The following is a 10371-nucleotide window of genomic DNA, read 5'->3' on the forward strand; positions in this document are numbered from 1 at the left end:
TACACAGACAGTATATTTGACGCTTTAATTGATTGATTCATATTTGTGTACAGGTAGTTTTTGGGCTTTTGTTGGTTTTGATGGGGCGAGACTATGGGCAGCCTCTTGACCAATCGCCAGGCGTCTACAGTGAAACCCCGCCCCTCGTGTTGCCATAGTACGGTTATTGAACGCACTTCCGGGGTTCAGCCAGACAAAAGACGTCGTTTAAGGTCGCTGCCGACTCGTTTATTTCATGACACATTACCACGTCTTAAATCGCATCTGTGTGTGATATATTATAGTTTTTTGTAAACCAGTTGATTCTCTTTCGCGATTGGTTTGTGTTTTGTTCATTATTTCCCCGTCACGTCTGTCCCACACACGGCTGTCTCCGCGCCACCTTAACGTGCCCATGTCAGCGTTCATACAATGTTTTTTTTTGCACTGACGTCAATTGCAAAGAGCACAAGACAGACTATGGACCGATAGTCAGACATTGGGAGCAATTTTTAAACCCATCGGACAACGACAACTGCAGATTCTTAAAGCAGCACCTCGCGGGAGACAGGCTGGGTCCGACTACCACCGCAACACAGGCACCGGTAACGACATGTCCTCTCCATCCACTGCTGTATCACTGCAGCTTCTGCAGAGGGGACTGTGTGGGGGACCGGGGGGCCATCCGCTCACAAAGAGACTGTCTTATGGACACACAGGTCATTGGAGGGACGAAGACATCACACAGTTGTGTCCTCGTGCATCACTTATGCGCAGAGCCTCGGGGCTGATGGAGGTGGGATAGAAGAGGAGATTTGGCTGGTCTGAGGTGTCAGAGCGGGTGCATTGGTTTGGTCGGTGGTTTAGTCTGTTTAACTGCGCGGGTTTAATGCTCCATCCTCTGTCTGTGTCTCAGGTTGCGGTTATTGTCCCATGTTATTCCCTGGAGTCTTGTCCAGACAGGAACACGCTTGTGTTTTGTGGTCTATTGTGCTGTGGACAGTGAAGCCCCCATGGCCACACTGAGCTGCAGCTGTGCTGCTGACATCTGAGAGAGCTGATCTTTCAACTCTCTATACAATGTGTACAAAGCTTAATTTAAACCAGGAGGCATCCATGGTACACCCTTTATAGATGTTATTGTTCATTCATATTGTTCTCATATTCACAATACAATACAAATACAATAGAACACAATATGTTCTATTGTATTTGTACTACTGAAGTAGTCTAAAGTGAACTTGGCTACTTGGCTATACGTTTCCCTAGTATTAGACAACATTACTTGGTTTCATTTTAAGGGCTAAAATAAATGACTACTAATCAAGTGTATGGATTGTATAAGGCATTGTTGTTTTTTGCAAGAATTGGCTATGAAAGTGCAGTGTGATGATGGTTATGCAACCACCTCTGAGTGAGGGGCGGAGGAGAGGACCAAGGCGAACTCAGGCTACAGCCGCCTTTCCGCCCACCTACCTACAGCTGGGATGATCCAACAGCTACAACTCACATCATTTTATTCTCCTGTCTGGAAAAAGATAAGCAACGTTTTTTACTTCAGATTCCAGTTTTAGACTTCTGAATCTCTTCGTTGTAACTAAGTGTTATCAGTTCTGACCGTTTGTGCCACCTGGATAAAGATTGTACAAGGATTTTCTCATGCTAGTCATCAGCTCTACTGCCAACGTGGTCACTATTTGAATGACAAAATGCAATAGGATTTGTAGGCCACCTGTCTCTACACCTTCCTCCCACAATGCACTTTTTGATGACTGAATGCTTTTTCCCCTGGGCTGCCATGCCTCTGACAGATGAGCGCGTTAACACTGAGTGACACCTTCTCCGTCATGTTTCAGTTGCCCAGAGTGCGGCCCAGGCAGGAGCTCATGATGGAGGGCGGAATGCAGCTGCTGAACCGCGATGGCCACAGCATCTCGCACAACTCCAAACGCCACTATCACGACTCCTTCGTGTCCATGAACCGCATGAGGCAGCGGGGCCTGCTCTGTGACATCATACTCCATGTGTCCAACAAGGAAATCAAGGCTCACAAAGTCGTGCTGGCCTCGTGCAGCCCTTACTTCCATGCCATGTTTACAAGTAAGTCCTGGAGTAGCTCAAAAGGTACGACTTGCTTGTAATAATGTACTAAAAATGTGGTGATAAATTGTGTTTTTCCATGGGAGTCAAAGGAGCATCTTGCATTAGAACAGTTCAACAAAATGGGGAAGTAAACGCAACCACTTTACCAGTATTGGGTCAAATAAAAAAGTATAATTGGACATACAAATGCGTTGGTTCTTCTTTACAGTCATACTTAGACAAAATGGTTGTATACTAATGTAACTACCTTGGTTCAACTTGGTCTAAAGAGAACGTCACGCTCCATACTGATGTTGTGTCAGGTCAGGTTTAATTGCAGACACAACTTTGCACCGTGACACTTTTACACCTTTTACACCGTGAAAACTAAAACAAAGACAGAAAAATTCTATGATAAATTACAAACGGTACAAAATAAACATTCACGAGGATATTTACCGTGTTTGCCAACATATGACCCTTGGTAGTGAAGTGGTTTTCTGGCAGACGTTTGTCTTTTCTCGACTCTCTAGCCGGTCTTTTCTTTTACCGTTCTGTTTCACGGCTTCTCTCTCTCCATCTCTCTCCCGGTCTCTGTATTTTTACGGCCGGGGCGACGCCCGTGGTCACATGACAACTTACACAGGGAAATATTAACTTAAATAAACAAATAAATAACAACCAATTACAGTGATGCTTGGGTCAATTTGGTGAGAAACTAGTAACGAATATTGACCAAATAGCGTCAGATACAACTAACATTAAATACCTTAAAGGCAAAGCGCTTTACACAATGGCAGTATTCACCTGAGACGGCTGCGGTCATCATAGTCACTTTATTGCAGAGATGATTCACTACACATTAATAAACTTCTAACCCTTCTTTTAAGGCTGTATTGACAGAAAAGTACAGAGTGAAATGGGGGATGAAAGAGAGGGGAGGACATGCGGTAAATTGCCAGAGCCGGGATTCGAACTCGCGACACTGCCACACTCAACTGGTACAGTAATGTTTTCCTGTTTCTATTGGATTCCACACCTCTGTAACATCTGTTTGGCCTGGCCGTAGATTTAGGGAGTGTTTTATTGTTGGTGTGGATGTGGCTGAGGAATTTAAAAACATAAACAGGTTGAAGTTACCGGGGTTTATATATCGGGTTGTGTACTTTAAGGCGCTGCCGTCTCACAGTAGGTCGTCATTAACACTCTGTGCTTACACCCTTGTTGTTTGCAGTGATTATTATGGAGGATATAATTTGTTTTTCTATTATGCAGATGAGATGTCGGAGAGCAGACAGACCCACGTGACGCTTCACGATATCGACTCGCAGGCGCTGGAGCAGCTCGTGCAGTACGCCTACACCGCCGAGATCGTGGTCGGGGAGGGGAACGTGCAGGTGGGTCAAATGAATCATGACTGTTCACAAGAGGCGGACGTTGCACATGTCTTTTCATGTGTTAAAAGAAAAATAAAGTAAAGACTGGTACAATGTGCAACTAAGAGTCTAAGAGTGAGATTTTTTGAAATAATCCACTTCTAGAACGTGAACCCATCGTTTTTCCCCCTGTGTTTTAGACGTTGCTCCCGGCTGCGAGCCTCCTGCAGCTCAACGGGGTGCGGGACGCCTGCTGCAAGTTCCTCCTGAGTCAGCTGGACCCCTCCAACTGTCTGGGCATTCGGGGCTTCGCAGACACGCACTCGTGCAGCGACCTCCTCAAGTCCGCGCACAAGTACGTCCTGCAGCACTTTGTGGAGGTGTCCAAAACGGAGGAGTTCATGCTGCTGCCGCTCAAACAGGTCTGTACTTCCTGTGCTTGATCTTTACATCAGCCAATTAAAAAAAAAAGGGATCCTTCGTTAAGAGGAAGCACTATCTACTGTAGGTCAACGTTTGGCATTTTAGGCTAAAACAGAGTAACACTGCTGGAGCTCTTTCTAATTATCGTCTCACCTTCTAAGAACAAAATCTCAAAGCATCAACAGTACATCAGTCCCGGAGTGTGAACGCTTTGCTCTCTGTAGAGACAAGAGACATATAAAACACTGAAGATTAGCAATAAACATTCTTGTTCCCCCGGTTTCGTTGGTTTCTCGTGGCTTTATGTCTGTGACTGTTCTGACCGTCTCAAATCTGTACCTTTTTTATATACATTTTTTTAAATTGTGTGCATTAAGAGAAATATGTCCCAGTTTTCTGTGTAAAAATGCGAATGTTGTAATTATCCATAGATAAAGAATCACGTACAAAGAATTAAAAGCAGCCCAGGATGGTTGCATTATAATTATATTCTAAATGCGAATGACACAAAAGCACATTGAATGAAAATCGTCTCAGCTGTGTTTGGTTCTGAGAGGACGAACACGCGTGTAAATGTGTGATGCAGCTGCACATGGAGCTGGAGGGCTGCAGGGCGGGGCAGCAGCAGCAGCAGCACAGTGGACTGAGCCTGTTTCTGAGGCTGATAAATGTTGCTTTGAGCCGGACACAAACACAGACGCAGCTGCTGGCTCTGGCCCCGCCTCGCTCTGGCCCCGCCCCTCTCTGTCAGCACTGGAACACCGCCAGCCACTCACACTGCACCACTCGCTCCTCGTGTCCTAACTTCCATTTCCCAACTATACAGTTTACTCATGCAAACGTGAACTCATTTCATAGTTATTAAATAGCAATTCTACATTTCATTTGTAACAGAATTGTCACATTGCTGGGGCTTGACAGGAAAAGCCTGGCTTCCCTTTATCACCTGTCCATCAGGCATTATACTGTAACATTATTGTGAGTACTAAATGTTGAACTTGTTGGTTATAACTAGCATTGAACTGTTCCCTTGTCCCAGGTTCTAGATTTGATCTCCAGTGATAATCTCAACGTGCCGTCTGAAGAGGAAGTCTATCGGTCGGTGCTCAGTTGGGTCAAACATGACGTAGATGGTCGCCGGCAGCACGTTCCCTGGGTAACGGTTGATCTCTGTGTCCTCCTTTTGTATATTTATGGACGTATAATTATAAGCACTTTCCCTCACAGTTGATGAAGTGTGTGCGGCTGCCGCTGCTCAGGCGTGACTTCCTCATGAGTAACGTGGACACTGAGCTGTTAGTGCGACACCATTCCGAGTGTAAGGACCTGCTCATCGAGGCCCTCAAGTACCACCTGATGCCCGAGCAGAGGGGCGTCCTGAGCAACAGTCGCACCCGGCCGCGGCGCTGCGAGGGGGCCAGCCCAGTGCTCTTCGCTGTTGGTCTGTGGGATCTTTTGGAAACACGTTTTTGTAAACTTCACAATAAGGCCTAATATAGTATGTATATCCTCCAGTACGTTACCAATGTTGCATTTGCAGCATCAAAATGGCACAAATTGTATATTCATTTGTATATTAACTATTTGTGAGTGTTGTAGATCTGTTTACAGTACATTGTAGCGCGGACCTGGGCATTTGCTGCCCCAAGGGCTGTATTAGGCCCTTGGCCTGTTTTAATCCGGCCCCTAAGGGGGCTGCAAGTTTTAAAAATAATTGTTTACTCTTTCCATTTGTTCTATTGTTTTAGTGTCTGCACATGTCCTTTTATAAAGATTACATGAAATTAATTAAATAATAGGTAAAAAAGGGCTTCGCCACATGCCTGGATTTGAATATGACCCTCGGGGGAAAATTACTGTCCACCCCTGCAGTAGAGGGGATAAAACGGGAAGCTGCAAGTAAATTGAAAATGAAAAAGCCTTAATTTAAAAAAAACAAAAAAAAACGATAACAACAACACACAAACATGTTTCCCTCTGCGAGCCTTGTTCAAGCTGCATATGTACGTGTTTTTGAAACTTATAACCATATACAAATGAGGCTTTTATTTGTTGCCATCAACAGTGTTTTGTAATCAGAAAGAATCTACCTCCACTTCGAATGAACACCTGAATGGTTTTACAGTTTTACTGCTTCTTTTATACTGCAAACGGTAAAAGATGCTCCACCAATGGCCCGACACGTTTGTTTTTTATTTACTGCAGGCTGAACAAGTCCCAAAGAGAGAACAGAACACAGGCCTGAAGTGGTGTGTTGTTTCAGCTGTCATAAGGTCCAGTGTGAAACCACAATCCTTCTGGGTCTTAACCAAGAATAAACCTTGAAATTCCCAAAATAGAAAATCTTGTAATATCCTTGTTGCTACAGGACGACTCATGTTTTCTACTTGTTTTCTGCTGCATGTCAGGTGGAGGGAGCCTGTTTGCCATCCACGGAGACTGTGAGGCCTATGACACCCGGACGGACCGCTGGCACATGGTGGCATCCATGTCCACTCGGCGGGCACGAGTGGGCGTGGCTGCCATTGGGAACAGGCTGTATGCAGTGGGAGGGTGAGTGGAGCCAGTGATGGGGGTTTAACCTTGTATTGAGCTACTATCATCATTGCCCCTTTGTCTCTCAGGTACGATGGGACCTCTGACCTCGCAACTGTGGAGTCGTATGATCCCATCACCAACGCCTGGCAACCAGAGGTTTCTATGGGAACTAGGCGGAGCTGTTTGGGCGTGGCAGTCCTTCACGGCCTGTTGTATGCTGCTGGAGGTTATGATGGAGCTTCCTGCCTAAATAGGTACAAGATTAATCTCTAACGTAAAAGCGTTTTTCTGGTGTTATTATTCAAACCTAATGGCGCTCACATTATAATTATTGTTACATTATTGCCACTTCTTATCATTCAGTATTAATGTGGTCAAATGTATATAAAAGTTATTTTTTCTTTGAAATTCTTTGTAAGAAATCATTAAATAAGTCTTTCTTTATGTGCATATTAGTGCTGAGCGCTACGACCCTTTGACCAGCACATGGACCTCCATCGCTGCCATGAGCACCCGCAGGAGATATGTGCGAGTAGCTACTCTCGGTAAGAGCTTTTCCATAAATTCATCCTTTTAGATAAACACGATGTTCCGTTTAAACATGTTGGAATAAGGGGGAGCTGTTATCTTGCGCTAACCTTCACTTTGTGCCCGTTCCCTCCTCGCTCACCACCAGACAGCAACTTGTACGCTGTGGGAGGTTATGACAGCTCTTCACATCTGGCAACTGTGGAAAGATACGACCCACAGGTACGACTCCATCACTGTCCTCCATCTCACGCCAGGTGGAGGATAAAATAAACCGTACGAGAAGGATTTTTAATGAATTACTGTTTTTTTGTTTTGTTGGAACAGAGTAACGCCTGGACAGCCATTGCCAACATGCTGAGCCGGCGCAGCAGTGCGGGCGTGGCCGTGCTGGACGGGATGCTGTATGTGGCGGGGGGCAATGACGGCACCAGCTGCTTGAATTCAGTGGAGCGATTCAACCCCAAAACCAACACCTGGGAAGCAGTGGCCCCCATGAACATCCGCAGGTTAAACACCACACACGGTCATGACAGTTTGTACGTCCTCCAGGTTACACGGCTGTTCTGAAATCTAAGAGAATCCAATTTACTACCATTTCTCTTTGGTACGTACAAAACTACATCCCAAAAGCAGTGATTACACATGGAACTGGAGCAACTGGATCTCTACCATGCCTCAAATCTGCCTAAATACCAAATGACCCATTTTTCTGCCACAGATTGCTTTCCCTTGACCTAAATCTTGAAAATAGACATAAGCTTGTCAAACGGACACAGTGACGGTCGGCGACAAATCTTCCTTGGGCTTTTTTCGCCGCAGGAAAGTGTGAATTCACCAGGCGCCCTGAATCTACGCAGACGCTTTAGTGTGTGAGTGGGCCAGTGTAGCGGTGAGGAAACCTGACAACAGCTGACGGCGCTCACCATGAATAAACCATGGTGTAATCAGTCCTCAGCCTTTACAGTCCTCCTCCCAGTTGCCATGAAGCTCTGTTTATGTACATAATCTATCTATTTCTGATGCCAACACAGAGCTCTTCATCTCATTTTAAATACTACACATGATGTTTGTTCCCAACAGGAGCACCCATGACCTGGTCGCCATGGACGGCTGGTTATACGCAGTGGGAGGCAACGACGGCAGCTCCAGCCTCAACTCCATAGAGAAGTACAACCCACGCAGCAACAAGTGGGTGGCGGCGTCCTGCATGTTCACGCGCCGCAGCAGTGTGGGCGTGGCCGTGCTGGAGCTGCTCAACTTCCCTCCGCCGTCATCGCCCACACTCTCGGTCTCCTCCACCAGCCTTTGACACGGGGTCACTGCCTGGCTGATCTCCGCCTCTGCTGCTGCAGCCCAGACCGGCTCTGGGAAGAGACGCAACTGCTCGGTCTAGAAATGAGGTTTACACGAGGTCAAGACGAGTCTGACAGAGGCTCCGTGCCAAAGACAGAAGTGTGTTTCACAGTGGCACGTTTGGTAAAGAAATGGGGGAAAAAAATCATATTTATGAATGAAGAGTTGAAGACTACTTTAGCGCTGCTGGAAGGTTGAGAGGCAGGTTTTAAATGACACGCTCAATAACCTGTTCTTGAAGAGGGAACGATTTGGCACTTTCTCAAATCCTTTGCCGCTCACACGTTCTGTCTTGGCAGAAGCCTCACTGTAACGCAGCAACACGCAGATCACAATCTCACATCTATAAGAGCATGTTGTAAAATACTTGTCCACCTAATGAGTGTTTGATACACTTATCTCGAAAGTTGTGATTGGTGTTGTGTTTTGCTCATTTAATTTACTCTTTATTTTGCAATATTGTTAAAAAAAAGAGAGAGCTGGAGAAGGAGAGATTGAGAGAAGCAGAGAGAGTGAAGCCGAATGCTTTTAATTTAAGGAATGTAGCTTTGCCTGACTAGCTGCATGTCCATATCAGAATTAACGCTCAGCAGGATTATAAAGGCTGTAGTTCCATTGGTCTACACTAGGTGGCAGTAACAGGCAATGTTGTTACTTTGGCAGGAAAAGCTATGAGAATTGTAATGTTTTTGTACTCAAAGATTATCGTGTGAAATGTATTTATAAAAGTCTAATATTCTCCAAGAGGTTTACAGAGCAGACCTATTTAAGAGTGTATTTATTTAGGTGCAGATGTTTGGTCAAATTACTTGAATGTTTAGTGCAAGAGAAGAAGTGGTTTGCATTTAGGGTGCATTTCACCTTTAGAGAAGTCTACGCTGCAGAACATGCAGTTTTAGTTCTTTTGTTCACTGCCTCATGCATGAGCTCAACAGCCTCTGGGTCAGTCACATCATGTGTACTTTAATGTCAAAGTGAAAGGTGATGGATCTAATCTGCTGCAGTCTCAGCTCCGTCTAATATTACACTGTAAAATGCTATGGTCGTCCTCAGTGTACCCACACTTGACTCAAATATGTCACACTGTTGACAGATGCTGTCAGATTCCCATCCACACTGCACTTGACCGAGTGGTGTCCAGTTCTTTAACCTCATTGCTGGAAAGCATCCAGGCTATTGCTACTTGACTAAGTTTACCTATAGTAGAAATACTTAGCACATGTCAGACACCAGCAGGTTTAGTTCATGTGTATCGCAGTGTTATCATTCACTTCTGAGAAGTTGCCTTTTTTCCTGTTTTAAAGGATGTTAATTATTGGGCGTGGTTATTCGTATGTGTGGAGGGGAAGAGTTTGTCTTATGAAGTGTTTACATCAGGCTTTAAGAAACAGGCTCCAAACCATGACGACATTGGCTGCTTGGTAGTAAATTGAATTTGAAAAATAAATCTCTCAGCTAATTTGTGCAATTTATGTGTGACTAGCTTTTTATGTTTGTAATGTGGTGACATTGTTAATTTATTAAATAATTGTTATTTATGAAAAAATGCACTATTGCACACTGAAACAATACACTGTAAACACAAATAAATATGTTCTCAACCTTGGTTATGTGGTCTTTATTCATACATGTGGATCTACTTCCTCTGACATCACAGCCTGTTGAACGCACGAGTGAAATGTCTCGTAAACTCCACCACAAACATGCATTAAAGCTTATGTTGAGCCGCTGTTGCTAGGAGCTGCAAACAGTTACTTTCTTCTCAACCTGCTCCTCTTTCACAGTGATCTGAGAGGACAGCTGAGCACTCTCACTTACCCCTCCTGACCTCAGTCACACGGCATTCACACCTGTGGCCTCCTGAACCCCAGACGCACACAACACACAGAAACAAACACACACAAACACACACAAACAAACACAATCACAACAACACATACTACACACACAAACACAACACACACAACCACAACAACACACAAACACACGTGTGCAGGCAACATGCTGAACTCAAGTACATCAGAGTCTGTAATAGATGAGGGAGACTTTAATGGTGTTAAAGTTGGACAGACACGGCAGCATTTACTGT

The 10371-nt window shown here is 44.9% G+C and overlaps 1 protein-coding gene across 2 annotated transcripts; it reads left to right on the top strand.

Annotated features, from left to right (window-relative positions):
- The first annotated feature begins 329 nt into the window (after window positions 1-329).
- On the top strand, window positions 330-9888 carry klhl17 (kelch-like family member 17). 2 transcript variants are annotated; one of them, XM_072450135.1, is made up of 12 exons: window positions 330-584; window positions 1836-2079; window positions 3337-3458; window positions 3638-3859; window positions 4900-5016; window positions 5088-5301; window positions 6269-6413; window positions 6485-6652; window positions 6855-6943; window positions 7075-7148; window positions 7254-7435; window positions 8010-9888. In XM_072450135.1, exons 2-12 carry the CDS (start codon window positions 1866-1868, stop codon window positions 8236-8238), a joined length of 1776 nt encoding a protein of 591 aa, XP_072306236.1. In that variant the 5' UTR covers window positions 330-584; window positions 1836-1865; the 3' UTR covers window positions 8239-9888. The 2 variants fall into 2 exon arrangements, with proteins under 2 accessions (XP_072306236.1, XP_072306237.1); XM_072450136.1 differs by lacking the exon at window positions 330-584.
- The last annotated feature ends 483 nt before the right edge of the window (window positions 9889-10371 follow it).

This window comes from Eucyclogobius newberryi, unplaced genomic scaffold, assembly GCF_026437365.1.
Source record: "Eucyclogobius newberryi isolate DKJ021-1_F unplaced genomic scaffold, fEucNew1.0.hap1 SCAF_17, whole genome shotgun sequence".
Taxonomy (NCBI): Eukaryota; Metazoa; Chordata; class Actinopteri; order Gobiiformes; family Gobiidae; genus Eucyclogobius; species Eucyclogobius newberryi.